A 17,276-nucleotide genomic window follows, 5' to 3' on the forward strand; every position below is an offset into this window, starting at 1 on the left:
TTCCTGGAAGCTGTTTATTATTCGAGTCTAAAGTCTAAACCTAAAAATAATGGCAGTACGAGTATCTTATAATCACTACCCCTATTATAAATGTGTGTTTGTTTGTTGGTTTGTTACAATACAATAATGTATTATTCCTAAGTGACATCACTACCCATATTATAAATGTGAAAGTGTGTTTGTTTGTTGGTTTGTCCCTCAATCACGTCGCAACAGAGCAACGGATCGACGTGATTTTTTGCATGGGTATAGTTTAAGATCTGGACAGTGACATAGGGTACTTTTATCCCGGAAAATCAAAGAGTTCCCACAGGATTTTTAAAAACCTAAATCCACGCGGACGAAGTCGCGGGCATCAGCTAGTAGGTTATATTTTATTTCAAAAAAAATTGAGATTTCTACGAAAATTGTAATGAGCTACCCATGCGAAGCTGGGGTGGGACGCTAGTCAGTCATAAAATCACTACTAGAATTGTTGATGCGAAAGTGTTTGTTTGTCAATTTGTCCTTCAATCAAACTGCAATTTACAGATCAATGTGATTGTTTTTATGGATATGATTAAAGATTAGGAGAATGATTTAGCCTGCTTTTTAACCCAGATTTTTTTTAAAGATTCTTAAAGATCTCAATCCATGCAGATAGTTATATATATATATATACAAGTCTCAACTAAGTAATAAGAAGTAATCTTACCACATCTGGAACTGAAATCAGTGACCCACGGAACCATAAAATGTGACTGAGGATCATGGGTGGATCTACCAGCAAGGACATTCAAATGTAGCAAATAATCCAAGTTAGATATCCGTCCTTTCACCCAGAGCATACATAACTTCTCCAGCTGTACTGCATCACTGCGCCAACACCATTCCTCACCTGTTCTAGGTGTATTTTGATTGTGAATTGGTTGATTTTGATTCGTACTCTGTTTACTACGATTCTGTTCACATATCAACGACGGATCCAGACAATGTATGTTGTTTACTATCGGTGGTATTATTTGCAGCCACAAATCCTCCGACAAATATATATCTCGTAGAGTTAAAGTTCCCAAACTAAGGCCTCGGTCACACAAAGCTTTAGCAACATTCAACAATTGATAAACAATGAGTAAACCTCTAGCATAAGTCTTATCTATTAAATGTGGACTGAAGTTAAGGCAATCTAGTAAATTATTCTCGTAATGTCCCCTGTACACTACAAAATAGTTATTGTCACTCTCTAAAACGTACATAGCTGCTAATAAATTGGCATGGGTATCGTATGACTTAGACACCTGCTTGCCAGTAACATCTTTGTACTCAGTAAATTTGCCATCAGACCTTATTCTAATTATATTACAGCCGTACAATCTTATTAGAACTTCTGTTAATAGCTGATCGTGTTCTAAAAGGTTCACTATGGTACTTTCCTTGTTGCTATCGTTTTGACAGTATTTCTTATAAGATTCCTTCCATAAGTTCCGTTGATTGCTTTGTGATACATACTGGAGTAATTGCGAGAACGTAAGAGGCGTTTCTGCATTCGTTTCATTTAATTTATATCGAGGCAAAGGTAAAACTTTCGATGTCTTTTTATCTAGCACCTAAAACAAACACTGTAAATAAATACTAGTTACTGTAATAAATATGCGATAATATACCGTTAGGACACCGTCATACCCTAATAAATATCTTTTTCCACGGATAAGGTACACTTTCACCTGGTTGCAAAGTAAAATCCAAGTTATTTACACAGTTATCAATTTCAACGTTTTTCAACCACTTCCTTAACCAAGTGTTGTGGACGACGACCGCGAACACTGTCGGTGATGAAGTCACAAAAATATTTTTACTGTTTATGTTTAGTTCTTTAGATATTTTATCCATTTCTCGTTTTGGTTTCTTTGTTTTGTTTTTTTTATTTCGAGACTCGAGTCGAGGTTATTTTTTGGACATGACATTTTTTGTGACAGATCGATTTAATAATGTTGTCAACATTATAATTTTATCTCCCACGTCTGCGTTTTCCATAAATTCAGAATATATAATATTTTTCGTTTAATAAATTTCTGATTATAGAATAAAATATTTTTAAATAGCTAAAATATTCAATTTTATCTATACAAAAGGAAAAGCTGATTATCAACTGTCTATCAACGCACAGCTCAAACTACTAGTTATATGGATCGGGTTATCTGGCAAGCAGATAGTTAACTAGATATTATAAGTTAGCCATCCGCTTAGAAAAGATTTTTGAAAATCAACCCCTAAGGGAGTAAAATAGGGGGTTGAAATTTGTCTAGTCCACGCAGACGACCACGCAGTGGTGGGCATAAGCTAGTGTATAATTAAACTTTTAGCATGCTGATAATATTTTCTACTCTTAGTGATATTAGAAAACTAAAAATGTAACAATTTTAACTATTATGAAATACCTGTTTCATATTATGTAGTAGTTTTGAATCTATACATAATTTTAATTTTGGATTGTGGATTTTATCGTTTTCTGTACCTCGTTAGTTACCCTTGATCTCGGGATTTTTCTTAAAGCTGGCAATACTGTTAACTTTTTTAATAACTGATTACGCTCTGAATTCTTGCTCTTTTGAAATTGATTTTAATTAACAATAATTATTTAGGTATTACAAGCTACATTGTTATTAATTAATTAACAAATATTGTAATTATTAATTAATAACAAAAAAAAAAAAAATTTACCTAGTTAGTCTTATTCCATTATGGAGAACTTACAAAGGTAAATTGACCACAATGGAATATTCCTTAGTATAAATTTAAAATGCTTGTTTAAATTTAATTTCTTTTATTTTAAAATATAAAAATAAACTTCTTTACGTTGAACTGGAATGTATATTAATATTTCTGTAGCAAACAGGGGGACAGTCTTAGCACCTTTTTATTTAATAAATTCTGATAAACACTTGATAAAAGCTTCTTAAACTATACAAAAACATCTCAAAAAAGCTAACTTCTCTTCAATCTCTTATTACTAGAATGTAAAGCAAAAATAATGTGAATACAAAACATGAAACATAATTCTTCATTCAATTTTGCCTGAAATTCTTTTAATATAACACTTCCACAGAGTATCTTTATAAACAACAGCTTGTAGCTCTGGATTCTTGGCTGCTACAATACCCCTTCCTACTACAATGACGTCAGCACCATTTTCTAGTACCACTTTTTCTGGGGTATTATATACTTGACCAAGTTCATCTTTCGAACTTTCCAGTTGAACGCCTGGTGTTAGTTGGATGAGGCCGGGGTCCTTGAATGTGGTTCTATTTTGACAAACAAATCCCGTTATCAATTCTGGGTATTTGGCTGCCATTTTTACTGTTGCTTCAGTGTAGTCTGGAGTGATGAGGTTTCCCTGAAAATTAAAAAATAATCATCATCTGTTCATGTTTTGCAAAGGTAGTTAAAGAAATCCAATTAGAAGACAATGGCACTGATTCTGAGCACAACCTAATTTTAGAGTATTCGCATACTGTTCTTACTAATGTAATATAAAAAGGACAGACGCAGTTTGACAGTTTAAAATTTTATTTTTAGATTGTAAAACCCGTGATTTTAGCGCACAGTCGCGAGCCTACTGTTTAAATTTGTAGCGTGCACTAAAATTTAGTCTTTGAATGCAAAGTTCATGGTCTGTCCCTTTTTAGCATTGTTAAAAAGAAAAGGATGGAGATACTCTAAATTTAGTTTAGAGAAAAACAATGGAATCAGTGCCACTGTTATATTACAAAGTTTGGACAAGAGTAGGTGACGCCAAACTCCTTGAGTGCTGATAAGTTCGCTTACACACAAAATATTATACAAAGTCTTTAACAGTGATGAATATAGGCAGAGCGAATGTGGAATGTGCAGTTTTATGCTTTGTTCCCACTTTCTGCTGATATTTGTTGATGCTAATGCAATGCAACTCATCACCACTTTAAACCATTCAAAAAGTTTGGTATCACCAGTGGCGTGCAGGTCATAGAGGCATAAATGCACTGCTTACCCCAGTTGAATAGCTCAATGCATATTTTTCATAATGACCTGCCAGTAAACAGGCTCCTACTTAACTAGTGCCTACCCTGGCTTTAAACCCTGTGCACGCCACTGGGTATCACCTATACCATAAATTTAAAAAAGCTGTGATAGCCTAGTCGTTAGGATGTCTGCATTCTAATCGGACGTCAGGGGTTCAATCCCGGGCATGCATTTTCGAAGTTATGTGCGTTTTAAGTAATTAAATATCACTTGCTTTAATAGTGAAGGAAAACATTGTGAGGAAACCTGCATGCCTGAGAGTTATCCATTATGTTCTCACAGGTGTGTGAAGCCTACCAATCTGCACATGGCCAGCGTGGTAGACTATGGCCAAAACCCTTCTCACTCTGAGAGACCCGTGTTTTATAGTGAGCCGGCGATGGGTTGATCATGATGATGATGATACCATAAATTCAGCCCATGGGAATTGTGATGATCACAATGTAATAATCATTTGATGCTGAGGTTCCTACTTTCCTAGCAATTATATCCATTATACTTTACAACATACAAGTTAATAAAAATAACCATACCTCACTACTCATTTCAGCCAACAGAAAAACTCCTTTATTGACATCTTTTGCTGAACCACTTACAGCTTTCAATATGCCTTCACCTGGCAAAGAATGTACGGTCACACAATCAGCCCATTCACCAACTTTATATAACCCTTTAGAATACTGCAATGCCACTGTATTGCCAATATCTGCATACTTTCTATCTTCTAATATTAGGAAGTTATATTTTTGAGCCAATTGTCTTAGTTGAACTATAAAGTTGTCTGTATAATCTTCTATGATGTCAATATGTGTTTTGACTAAACATACATGTTCACCGACTTTGCCTAATAAATCCAGTATTTTAGTTGACGAAGTGAGGTCTACGGATATGCATAGGTTTGTTTTCTTTGTAGCCATGATGGTGAAGAGTTGTTTTGCTATCAAATTTGATGTTAGCTCTGCTCTTTTTTCATAAGGAAGAGATGCTCTGTCTATCTCAGGAACTGAAAGTTAAAACAACACATAAATAAAGTATTTGATTGTGATGTTTTATAATTTTCACCTTTTCACTAGGTACTTTAAGCAACAGTACTACCTTACAACTTCAATTCAATTTATTGTTTTTCAACAGATATAAAAATTCAGCCCAATCTAAATATAATAACAGCTAATATATGAGGAGCTGGTGAACAAAACTGTGTACAGTACGCGGCCGAAAGTAATGTACATCAACCTTTAGAAGGAGATAGCAAATTTGTAAAGCACTGTCTCCGTCGTTGAGACCGACAAAACGTCATATAGGTATGAATGACAGAGACAACGCTCTACAAAGCCGAAATGTCATTCTAAAGACCAATGTACATTACTTTCGGCCGCATACTGTAGTTACTCTTTTGATCAAAATAACTTTTTTTAATCTGGGCGGTTTTGGCCTACCGAATATAAATCTAAACTCATTTCTAAGCAAAAGAGCCTCAAACTGTACTGCAATTGTATCCAAAGTTCAAGATTTCAATCATTGAATACAAACTTCAACTCATTTCCAAGCAAAACAGCCTAAAACTGTGCTAAAATTGGGGCCAGAGTTCATAGTTTCGGCAAAAATGGTATATTTGCAGTAAAGTTTTAACAGTTACCATTCAGTTTTTTGCTCCTTCTGTAAATTTTTATTTCATGCAATTACACCATTTTGTTTGCCAGCTCCTCTTATGAAATCTGAAGTACATTATAAGCCATAACAGTTAACACTAACCTACTACAGGTGCTTGAACATCCTTCAAATAACTAATCACATCAGCTCCCATCTGTTTACTTATCTTATTATTCTTCACAAGTATATTGATCAATTCAGTCATAGTGAACAATGATTTAATCTGTACTTTGTTCCCTTCTAGATTCTGCCTTCCACCCTGTTCCCTATCCAATATTATAACTGCATTTTCAACGTTTAAACCCTCTTTTTTCAAGTCGGTAACCGTCTCCATAACACTGGAACCAGAGGTTATAACATCTTCAATAATAAGGCACGTCTCTCCTTGTTTATAATGCCCTTCTATCGCTTTCTTAGTTCCGTATGACTTGGTTTCTTTGCGCCGCATCAACATGGATTTCTTGGTTTTAACGCTCAATAGAGTGGCGATAGGTAAAGCGGTATATGGCACACCGCAAACATGGTCGTATTTACTGTCTTTGATCGCGTAATGATACAGTAAATCGGATATCAATTCCTGGAGAGGGAAACAAATATTTGTGGTGTCAGCTAATGAAGTTATATTATTATTATAATTTTATATTCACAACAGGTGGATAGATGAAATCAAACTTGCAGGGAGTCAATGAATACAAGCGCCACAAAGCTCTACAGGAGACCCATATACTTTTTGTTCTTTTATGTCGAGCTGTGGTCATTAATCAGTTGACGATAAGCGATAACGACTCCACAACGTTCTAAAAGGTAAACATAACCTAAAAATTGTGCAGTGGTGAAATTGATATTCCATCACATAATAAATACAATAATCCTTACCATGACGTCCGGATAGCTCACTATAACCCTCAGGTCGAAGTAAACAGGTGTTTTTATTCCACTTTTGGTCATGAAATCACCAAATTTTATCGCATCTATTCGATACAAACTCAGAGCCAATTCTTCTAATTTATGATTTATATCCATCTCTAGTTCTGTTTTTCTTTAAAAATATTATTTAACTTCTTTTCTTTTGTTTTAATATTGTATCTAAATTATTTAAATAAAATAATCGAAAAATATCATAACATAAAGATTTAATACCTCAAAAAATTAAGTTGTCTAAATATGAATGATAGAATGAACGAAACTTGAAATGTTACTTGTCATGTGTCAATTTGACAACTATGAACGAATGATATTTCTATCGTTTTGAAATCCTTGCACGATGATAAACTAATGGTGCGTATACACGGTTCGTCACCCGCTGAAGTGATGGAAGGATAAACATAGTACGACAAGGATCTTTTGGCACTCGAATGACATTGACAGGGGACGTGGTTGTAGATCAAATGCTCCCAGCAAATTAAATCTCCTCAATTTTAGAGAATATGTTGAAAATGTCAAAATACCCTAATATAGTGGCACGTTATAAGTCCCGCAAATTGTTATTGCGCTGGAACCATGTCTCATTAACATCGAAATGACGTCATTTTGACGTCAACCGAAATAAAAATATACCATCAGCTCGAAACTTCAGTCTAGTGCTGACGTTACTAAAATGGCAACCACGCGCATTAGCAATTTGCGGAATTTATACCAAAAGCTTACTTGAAAGTTCCAATAAAAATTTAAACCCAGACTAGTTTAATAGGTAGTGATCTGTGACTAAACATGAACAGTTTAAAAAAGAGATTCAAGATAAGTCAAAAACTAGAGGCATGATATTTTACACTTGTACATTTTGTACACTTTCAATACAAGATTTTTTTTATAAATACTTGTGGCCGTCTAAATATTTCTTTATTTCAATTTTTGAACGGAATCTACTCCAGCAGGAATGAATGAAAATTTGGAACTGTCATGTGTCATCATCATCAACCATCACTCATTCATTCAATTTCAATCACAAAATTATTTTCAAATTGAATTTGAGGGAGCGCCGGGCGAATGACGTTTTTCCACTGTGCGTTTTTGTTTTGTTAGCTTATTAAAGTGTGATTAAACAAGGACTTTTCTATCACCTAATTTATAACCATAGTTGAAATATGCGCGTGATGTGAAAACGACGTTGCTAAGACATTTTCAACACATGAAATTGACTCTTTGTGAACTTTTTCGCGCGTAAAAACTAAGTGTACAAGTGTAAAAATATCAAGAAAACTTTCGCTTTATAAATTGTGCCAATAATCATAGAAATGTCTGTGCTAGTGAAGCTGGTTTGTTTAGAATTCAGGTAGATTTTGAATCGATGTCGTGGCAAAATTTAGCCCACCCTCCTAAACCGACTAAAGTGGGGTCCCCCGCCCTCCGTAGGGGTAGTAAGGGTAGACAAAGGGTAGTCACCCTATTCGGAGGGGAGCCTTTGGCGGTTGCGAACGGTAGGGGAAGGGATTTGCTATTTCAACTTCTTTTTTTTTACTTCAATAAAGCGCCGCGCAAGTGTGGGAAACTGTGACCTCGTAATTTTTTCGTATCTGTTTTGAGAAAGTTTTAATACTTATTTCAAATAAGTTACTTCGATGTCCCTGGAAGATCAACTAGAAGGTAATGGACATTTTAAATCATTGAAGAAATAAATTTGTACAGTCAAATAAAAGTTACAAGTACTTACTACTTAAATGTTTTTAATTTTAAATTACTTAATAGGTAAGTACTTGCTTAAATCCAATAATTGAAAGTAGTTAGAAATTATGTTAATCATTTCACTATAACTAATAGTTACCCACTTTCCAGAGAAGCTGGAAGAAATTTCTATTAAAGAGATAAGCTTCACCTTTGTTTGTTAGAAAATTACAAAAGTAACAGAAATAAATAAGTAAATAGTAAAAAAAACATATGTATTTGGTAATTGGTACTAAATAGTTTCTATAATAAAAGTCTATGTTTTTTATACTAGATTCAGACTCCATGGAGTTGATGTTAAAAAAGGCCTTAATAGCGAAGGGAAAGTTGGCAACCATAACCACCAAGGAGGGAGTGAAACAGTTCACATGTATGGAATGTTCTGCATGTTATGATGAAAAGGAGAAGCTAGAGTTGCATCTCTACTCACATTACCATACATACAGATACCTGTGTGTTGTATGTGGCACTGGGTAAGTATTATTTGATACCTACTCCCTGATGCCTGTGACTTTTTAGGGATCCATGTCTCCAGAGAAATAAAGGAACCCTTATAGGATCACCTCGTTGTCTGTCTGTCTATCAAGACCTGTCAAGGGAATCAAATGTATAAGGTACTTCTTGTTGACCTAGAATTTTGAAATTTGGTAAGTTGCAATATCTTTTAGCACAAGTACCTGAAGGAAAAATCTGAAAACTGTGAATTTGTGGTAATATCCCCAAAAAATAAAAAGTTATTTCGTATATGATGGTGTATGAGAGTCCAACTGGCACTTGACCGGTTTTTATTCTTGCTTATAATATTTAGTTAAGATGAAGAATGGTAGTGCTGCAGAGAAGTATCCTTAAATTTGATTAATTGTAATGTTAATGACAGAACAGCAGTACACTACTAAAATTCCAATCTAGCCTATCAGTGAAGCTCATCATCATCATCATCATCAACCGATAGACGTCCACTGCTGGACATAGGTCTCTTGTAGGGACTTCCACACGCCTGAAGTCAGCGGCTCCCTGGGACTCGTCTGATGTCGTCCGTCCAGCTAGTGGGGGGGTCTTCCAACACTGCGTCTTCCGGTACGAGGTCGCCATTCCAGCACCTTGGGACTCCAATGTCTATCGGTTGTAGGAACTATGTGCCCTGCCCATTGCCACTTCAGCTTCGCAACCTGTTAAACTATGTTGAGTGAAGCTAATCCATACTAATATTATAAAGGAGAGAGTGTGTCTGTCTCTTTGTCTGCTAGCTTTTCACGGCTCAACCGTTCAACCGATTTTAACGAAATTTGGTGCAGAGATAGTTTGCATCCCGGGGAGGGACATAGGTTTCTTTTTATCCCGGAAAATTGAAGAGTTCCCACAGGATTTTCAAAAACCTAAATCCATGCAGGTAGTCGCGGGTATCATCTAGTCTAGTCTAAATATATAAAAGGAAAAGGTGACTGACTGACTGACTGACTGACTGACTGACTGACTGACTGACTGACTGACTGACTGACTGACTGACTGACTGACTGACTGACTGACTGACTAAATGATTGATCTATCAATGCACAGCTCAAACTACTGGACAGATCAGGCTGAAATTTGGCATGCAGATTTGCTATTATGACATAGGCATTCGGTAAGAAAGGATTTTTGAAAATTCAACCCCTGAGGGGGTGAAATAGGGGTTTGAAATTTGTGTAGTCCACGCGGACGAAGTCGCGAGCCTAAGCTAGTAAGTAATATTATGTTAATCTAATCTTATACATGATCTTATATATACATATGTATATGTACCTAAGAATCGGTCCAAAGAATTTAGTTTATACTTAACAGTTTTTATTGGAAGAAACTTTGTTCTTGTGTTCTTGACAAGAAATTTTGTTTTAGTCTAAAACGCAAAGAGCATCTAGATAGACACATGCAGGAGCATACAGAATACCGTCCTCACATCTGCCCGGACTGTGGCAAGGCTTTCAAGAGGAAGGAGCACCTCAACATACATAGCTCAATACATAAAGGAGACAAGGCACTGTGCTGCTCACTTTGTGATAGGAGTAAGTTGCTTCCATTATTAAAACTGCTTTACGATACCTACCTACTTAATATGTTTGGATTAGTAAATCAAACACATGAGTTCACCATTAGAATATGTATTCACTGAGGAGTGCCAACATGAACTCCAACTCGTATGCAGAAACGGAAACTTGTTTACGCGTACATATTTTATTTTAAAACTACCTACATTATGTTCATAATATGCACAATGTACCTAGAATATTAGACTAAGTAGCTACTAACGACAGAGGAATGTGCAGTGCTCAGACAAGCCGCCAAGCCCTTACGAGCACGAAGAAACCAATAATGTGGTTTTTTTTTTGTGTAGAAATAAATAAATAAATAAAAAATAAATAATACTAAGACTGTCATACACTTTCGCAATCTACCCACTTACATTAACTTTATTCATCCAACAAAGAGAAGTAGGTACCTACTACCTACTCTAAACACAAACTATAATACTTTTCGCCGTCCCTACTGTATGCATAACACTACTATACTAATATTATAAATGCCAAAGTTTGTCTGTCTGTCTGTCTGCTTGCTTTTCAGGACCCATCCGTTCAACCGATTTTGATGGAATTTGGTACAGAGATATCTTGTATCCCGGGGAAAGACATAGGCTACTTTTTGTCCCGGAAATGTAAAGAGTTCCCACAGGATTTTTAAAAACCTAAATTCACGCGGACGAAGTCGCGGGCATCATCTAGTTGTCTTATAAGATAACAAATCTATTACCATTTAAGTTTAATCAATTGTAGTTATATTATGTACTTTATTACTTTCTAAGTTCCAGGCAAAAGTTAAGTTTGTCTGTCCTTTTCTTATTACATTGGTAAGAAAAAGATGTGAATACACTAAATTTTAGTTTCACTTAGAATCAGCACCATTAGTTGGTTTAATTTGGTTCTCTCCCTACCAGCATTTTACCGGAAGGATCACCTTCAGAAGCACCTTCAAACGCACAACAAGTACATCCTCCAGTACATGGACCAGAACAACATCTCCCTCAACGAACCGGAGATGGACATCAAGCAGGAGATGGAGGACTTTGACGACATCCAGCCCATCATCACCAACGTGCAAAGTGGGGTCCATTGTGACGCATCCATGGAGGTAAGTGTATCATAATCTCTCTACCAGCATTCTATCGGAAGGATCACCTTCAGAAGCACCTTCAAACGCACAACAAGTTCATCCTCCAGTACATGGACCAGAACAACATCTCCCTCACCGAACCGAATGAATTTTTTTATTCTCGTGTACCCCAGTGTGGGGTATCGTTGAATAGGTCTTTTAAATATACTGTGGGTTTGCGAACATCATTTTTCGATTTCTAGATCCGTTTGTAAAATATGACGTTTTAAAGTGTAAATTTTTATTAGAGTCAAGTGCCCCCTCCCCCCATCAGCCAAATAGTAGTGTAATATAGGAACGTGAAAAAATTCACAGCAGTAGTATATATAATCAATTTTAAAGGAAAACTATCATGGCCAAGTAGGGTTCACAGGTTAAGGAGTTATATCTGTTTTTCGAGGATTGTGACTACGGAACCCTACACTGCGCGTGGCCCGCCACGCACTTGGCTGGTTTTCCTTTTGAGGTACGGAACCCTAAAAACTACTTGATGGAGTCTGAACTCACAACAAGCCTCAAATAAATCCTCATCACATCTTCATCAAAGTATGTACATACAACTCTATTCTTAGATTGTTCTTAAATCCGCTTATCATTATTAAGGATATTTGAAAGTGACTTTCAAACAATGTCATGGCCTTTTAGTGTTGATTGGTTGACGAATATAATCTACTCAATCTACTTACTTTATTCTTAGGGCTCCGTACACGAAGGGCGCCAATGAGATGTTATTGGCGCCCTTATTAAGAATCTGATATCGTTCCGCCTGTCTCCGTATGTTTATCAGCGGGCTGTACGTATCTCATATACCAGAATAGGTAGAGTTGAAAATTTCACAACGGTACGGAACCCTTCGTGTGCGAGGCCGACGCACACTTGACAGGTTTTTTTTAAACGAATATTAGCCATGTTAAATGACTAATATTCCCTTTACCTCTCCAACTAAGCGTCAAGCTTGTGCTTGGAGTAAAGAAAGAAAGAAAGAAAGAAAAGACGTTTATTTATACCATTGTGCCACACATCACAACTTAAAGCTAAGAGCTGGTTATTCCTGGTTAGAGTAGGTACGACAATAGTTCAACGGGCGGGTTTGAACCGTCGAATATTTCGGTTTTCAGTCCACTCCTTTACCGGTTAAGCTATTGAGGCTCTAAATTCTCATTATAGTCGACACTACACAAGATTTTAGCAACCTAGTACTAAGCTGCAGATATAGACTATTGTTCTATTGTGTTCTATAATTGTAGAAATTAGCGTATCAACATATTATTATCATTGTTATGAAAGACAGGAAATAGGTACCTCGGGCAGTTCCTTTCGTGACGCTATTGTCGTCATTCTGCTTATCATCTCACTATCAACTGACAAACGTCAACTGCTGGACAAAGGTCTCTTATAGGGACTTCCACACGCCACGGTCTTGCGCCGCTTGAATCCACCGGCATGTGCTATAAGACCTACCTACCTGCCAAATTTCATGATTCTAGAATATAGATCAACGGGAACTATAGGTTTTTTTTGACAGACCCGACAGACAGACAGACAGACAACGAAATGATCCTATAAGGGTTTCATTTTTTCCTTTTGAGGTACGAAACCTTAAAAATGCGTGTTTCACAATTATTGAAAATTCAACCCCTGAGAATTAAAATAAGGAATGAAAGTTTTTGGCATTTGGGCTTTTGGTCATTAAAGAAGTGTTTCAAGGCTTTATGAAAACACGCCATCGCCGATTTTTCAAAATTCCAGCAAGCAAAGCCGGGCGGATCAACTAGCACCGTATGAAGTATAATCCTTCTAATTGTAAATGTACCCTTCCTGTTTTATCCTCCGTAAGGTTTTTTCTGGACCTTTTTATCCTGATTCGACTGGAATATGTGGAGAATTCAACCCGAACACGGGTCGGACCAAAATGGTTCCAAAGGGGGAAAGGGGGAAGACCCACCCTATCCCCTCGAGCTAGAGAAGCCTGCTGACATAGTTACCAGGTTTATATAGAATATCATACCGGCAAAGGTTTATATTATACCTAAAGGGCTTTACTTGTACATTCTAAAACAGATTTTTATTTATATTTTAAGCATTTTGTTTTTGATTTGTCGTGCGAAATGTCGAAAAAATACGATTGTAATACGGAACCCTCGCACTTGGCCGTTTTTTTAAAAGAATATTAGCCACGTTAATTATGACTAATATTCTCCTTTCCCCTCCAACTAATACGTAAACTATACGAGTAGGTACGATAATAGTGCAACGGATGGTTTGAACTACCGACTTTTCAGAATTCAGTCCGCTCCTGTCTAACCGTTGACCTATTGACCGTTGAGGCTTAAATTTACTTTCATCAAACACGTTTCCCCCAAATGACTTCTTGGGTTCTAAGACCCAAAATTTTAAGTGTTAGGTAGGTAAGATTGAATTTTGTTTATAAAGGGCTCTCGACTTCAGCGTAACTAAATTATTCGTATTTTGAGTAGGTAGTACGTGGGTAGATAGGTATTTCTCCCCCAGATGCTTCCCCCCTTCGTGCCTCGGTGAGCACGCTAAGTCTTCAATACCGGTTATTATAACTAATACGACCTGTTCTACACACGGTTTAAGTATACTGTCCAATACAGGTTGTAACCAGAACGCTAGCAAAAAATAAGCGTTATTGTTATACTACCTAAACACAATCCAATACCATTTGATTCATTTTGCAGTTTTAGTGATTTACTATTTTTCAAACCCGCAATGTTTAGCGTGCAAAACTCGGGTCACGACTCCGAGTGGCCTACTTACGCAACGTTCGTCGACCTCCAACGTCAGTCCGATGTTTTTTTTGTAATATATATTATCGTAAACTTTTACAAAATTATAGGATTTTTTGTGGTATATTATATCAGTTATTATCAGTACATCACCTGTCTACTTTTTTTTGCCAGCGTTCTGGTTACACCCTGTACATGTGGGAGGCCAGAATTGAATGCAGTTCTCATTAAGTACATCTAAGATGCAAGATTATGTAATACAGTCATACAAAATTAATTCCCTTTTGTCTGACTGGTAGGCGTTTCGGTGTAAACATAAGGACTTGGCAATTAGGTCAAAACGTAGGGTCTAGACTGTAAAAACTTAGGTTTCCCGCCATGTTTCTTAAGGTCTTCGTTACAACAGCCTGAAATATATCAAAAAAAGTAAGTTTGATATCCTGGATATCCATAACAAGACGCAAAAAAATTAAAAACTCGATTGCCCTGCCAAAAAACGAACTAAACGGTAACACATTTAATTTTTTTTCAAAAAAAATATTTAAGCCAGTGTAACTCGGGATGATTCTGAAATTCTGATGATATACCTATACAACCAAATCTGTTCAGGCATTTGAAAGTTATAATGGAACTAGCTTATGCTCGCGACACGTCCGCGTGAACTACAAAAATTTAAAACCTCTATTTCACCCCCTTAAGGGTTGAATTTTTAAAAATCCTTTCTTAGCGGATGCCTACGTCATAATAGCTATATGCATGCCAAACTTCAGCCCGATCCGTCCAGCAGTTTGAGCTGTGCGTTGGTAGATCAGGCAGTCAGTCAGTCAGTCACCTTTTCCTTTTATATATTTAGATAAAGAAACTCACATACCTACATATGTATACTTACATGAACGAGGACGGACGAAGGAGTGTAATATATACAATACTAGCTGATGCCCGCGACTTCGTCCGCGTGGAGTTAGGTTTTTGAAAATCCCGTGGGAACTCTTTGATTTTCCTGGTAAAAGTAGCTTATGCCGCTCTCCAGGTCTTTATCTATACCCATGTAAAAAATCACGTCGATCCGTTGCACCGTTGCAAAGTGATTGAAGGACAAACCAACAAACAAACACACTTTCCCATTTATAATAAGGGTACTAATTACACTCCTTTTTTGTGGGATTGTGTTGAAAAGAGCTTAGTTTTTTTTTTAAATCTTTATTTTTAAAGGGCTTTTATACACTATGTACATGACATCCCTATCGTATCTTATAATATAGATTAACTTAATTAACATATTACTAAAATCAAATTTTATATGCCTAATATTCTACCTAACTTAAGTTACCTAAAAATGTGTACTACATTCGAATCTCTTAAGGCTGTTTTATCTTCCAGATGGATGAAAGAAATGACTCCTCAACGGACTACTCCCAGGATTTTCCCAAGGATCTCGGGGTGTTCGACAGTTCGAGACCGCACATGTGCACCGAATGTGGTAAAAGTTACAAGAGGAAAGACCACCTCAAGATACACAGCTGGACGCATAAAAAGAAGGAGGTCATATGCGGGCAGTGCGGGAAAGGTGAGTCATCTTTCTCTGTCCTACGTGTTAGTCGTGTAATGGTACACTAACATGGGCAAATATTTAAGCAATTCTTCCTCGGCAACACATATGGATTGCAGTGGAAAGTTACACGTATATATATATATACTAGCGACCCGCCCCGGCTTTGCATGGGTGCAACGTAGATACTAATGTGGTGTCATTGAGGTGTCATTGCCTCGGAAACTCTCAAATGAGAGGATTTTTTCCGACCTAATTCACATTACTTCAATTTCTCTAGGGATCTCTAATTTTTTGAGAATTAAACTATAGCTATAAACCTTCCTCTTGAATTACTCTATCTATTGGTGAAAACCGCATTAAAATCCGTTGCGTAGTTTAAAAGATCTACGCGTTCATACATACATACAGACGCGGGAAGCGACTTTATTTTATACTAGCTGATCCCCGCGGCTTCGCCCGCGTAGATTTAGGTTTTTAAAGATCCCGTATAGCCTATGTCACTCAGGAATAATGTAGCTTTCTACTGGTGAAAGAATTTTTAAAATCGGTTCAGTAGTTCTAAAGATTACCCCCTACAAACAAACTTAACGACATTACCTCTTTATATAATATTACACCTTGTGTCCGAAAAACCCAAATATCTTACGGAACCCTATTTTTTTCCAAAATAAAATATAGCCTATGTTACTCGTGGATAATGTAGCTTTCGAATGGTGAAAGAATTTTTAAAATCGGTCCAGTAGTTTTTGAGCCTATTCAGTACAAACAAACAAACATACAAACAAAGTTTTCCTCTTTATAATATTAGTGTAGACTATGTAGAGAAGTAGCTCAGATATAGCCATAAGGTCGTAAGCTCACCTCGCCTGCCTGACCGTTCCCCCCATTAGGCGAGAGGCAGCGTTGCGCAAACCGGTATCAGACCCACTACTTACCTACGAGTTACGAACAAGGTCGCAAACGTTCTGCTATTCGTTTCACTTTAACATTATACTTTGATAATGTTACAATATTACAAAAAACTTATCTAATTGCCGTACAAATCATGCCTACGTGAAATGGTGCCAAGAAGGCTGCATTTCCGCGCTGGACAGCCAGGCTGGTCCTCTTTTTAAAAGATTAAAAAAACTATGCTCATACTTAATTTATTACTACTATGTAACTACAATTTTGGTACATGAAAAATAAAAATAAAATAAATAAATAAATACCTATACTATACTGAGTACCTAGGTACGAACCTATACTAAGTAGGTACGAGTAGTATTTACCACCTACTAACTGTACACAAGTAGTAACTATGTAGGTTAATAATTAAACCGGCCTTTAATTTTATTTAATTTTTATAATAGTTAGCTACCAGAAGCTTTTTCCCGCGATTTATTTATCAAAATTCTTTCTTATGCTCCGGCTACATTAACGGGAAATACAGTTGATAAACG

At 36.5% G+C, this 17,276-nt stretch overlaps 3 protein-coding genes across 3 annotated transcripts in view; 1 reads left to right on the top strand and 2 right to left on the bottom strand.

Moving 5' to 3' along the window:
- Positions 1 to 1,940, bottom strand: part of Wdr81 (WD repeat domain 81) — a 28,921-nt gene extending 26,981 nt beyond the window's left edge. Inside the window, exons 1-2 of the mRNA XM_034975047.2 lie at positions 1,663 to 1,940; positions 695 to 1,586 (exon numbers count right to left, since the gene is read on the bottom strand). Coding sequence (XP_034830938.1) covers positions 695 to 1,586; positions 1,663 to 1,869 — 1,099 coding nt within the window. The 5' untranslated portion in view covers positions 1,870 to 1,940. The remainder of the gene's footprint in view (positions 1 to 694; positions 1,587 to 1,662) is intronic.
- An 843-nt stretch (positions 1,941 to 2,783) lies between these two features.
- r-l (rudimentary-like) lies at positions 2,784 to 6,851 on the bottom strand. The gene is made up of 4 exons (XM_034975045.2): positions 6,565 to 6,851; positions 5,791 to 6,265; positions 4,572 to 5,041; positions 2,784 to 3,373 (listed from the first exon to the last, which is right to left on the bottom strand). Exons 1-4 carry the CDS (start codon positions 6,709 to 6,711, stop codon positions 3,041 to 3,043), a joined length of 1,425 nt encoding a protein of 474 aa, XP_034830936.1. The 5' UTR covers positions 6,712 to 6,851; the 3' UTR covers positions 2,784 to 3,040.
- Positions 6,852 to 7,656: 805 nt separating this feature from the next.
- LOC117987958 (zinc finger protein 484-like) overlaps positions 7,657 to 17,276 on the top strand; it is a 40,668-nt gene continuing 31,048 nt past the window's right edge. Inside the window, exons 1-6 of the mRNA XM_069502684.1 lie at positions 7,657 to 7,960; positions 8,157 to 8,271; positions 8,624 to 8,822; positions 10,225 to 10,391; positions 11,318 to 11,511; positions 15,663 to 15,849. Of these exons, the coding sequence (XP_069358785.1) occupies positions 8,247 to 8,271; positions 8,624 to 8,822; positions 10,225 to 10,391; positions 11,318 to 11,511; positions 15,663 to 15,849 (772 nt within the window). The 5' untranslated portion in view covers positions 7,657 to 7,960; positions 8,157 to 8,246. The remainder of the gene's footprint in view (positions 7,961 to 8,156; positions 8,272 to 8,623; positions 8,823 to 10,224; positions 10,392 to 11,317; positions 11,512 to 15,662; positions 15,850 to 17,276) is intronic.

The sequence above is a fragment of the Maniola hyperantus genome, chromosome 13 (genome assembly GCF_902806685.2).
Source record: "Maniola hyperantus chromosome 13, iAphHyp1.2, whole genome shotgun sequence".
In the NCBI taxonomy this organism is placed as follows: domain Eukaryota; kingdom Metazoa; phylum Arthropoda; class Insecta; order Lepidoptera; family Nymphalidae; genus Maniola; species Maniola hyperantus.

What these genes read in the sequence shown, in the direction of transcription:
- r-l (XM_034975045.2), bottom strand. Translation starts at nt 6,711, where the DNA reads ATGGATATAAATCATAAATTAGAAGAATTGGCTCTGAGTTTGTATCGA. An exon ending in TGAGCTATCCGGACGTCATG is followed by an intron (nt 6,266 to 6,564) that starts GTAAGGATTATT and finishes TTCCCTCTCCAG; the next exon opens with GAATTGATATCCGATTTACT. An exon ending in TGTTCAAGCACCTGTAGTAG is followed by an intron (nt 5,042 to 5,790) that starts GTTAGTGTTAAC and finishes TTTAACTTTCAG; the next exon opens with TTCCTGAGATAGACAGAGCA.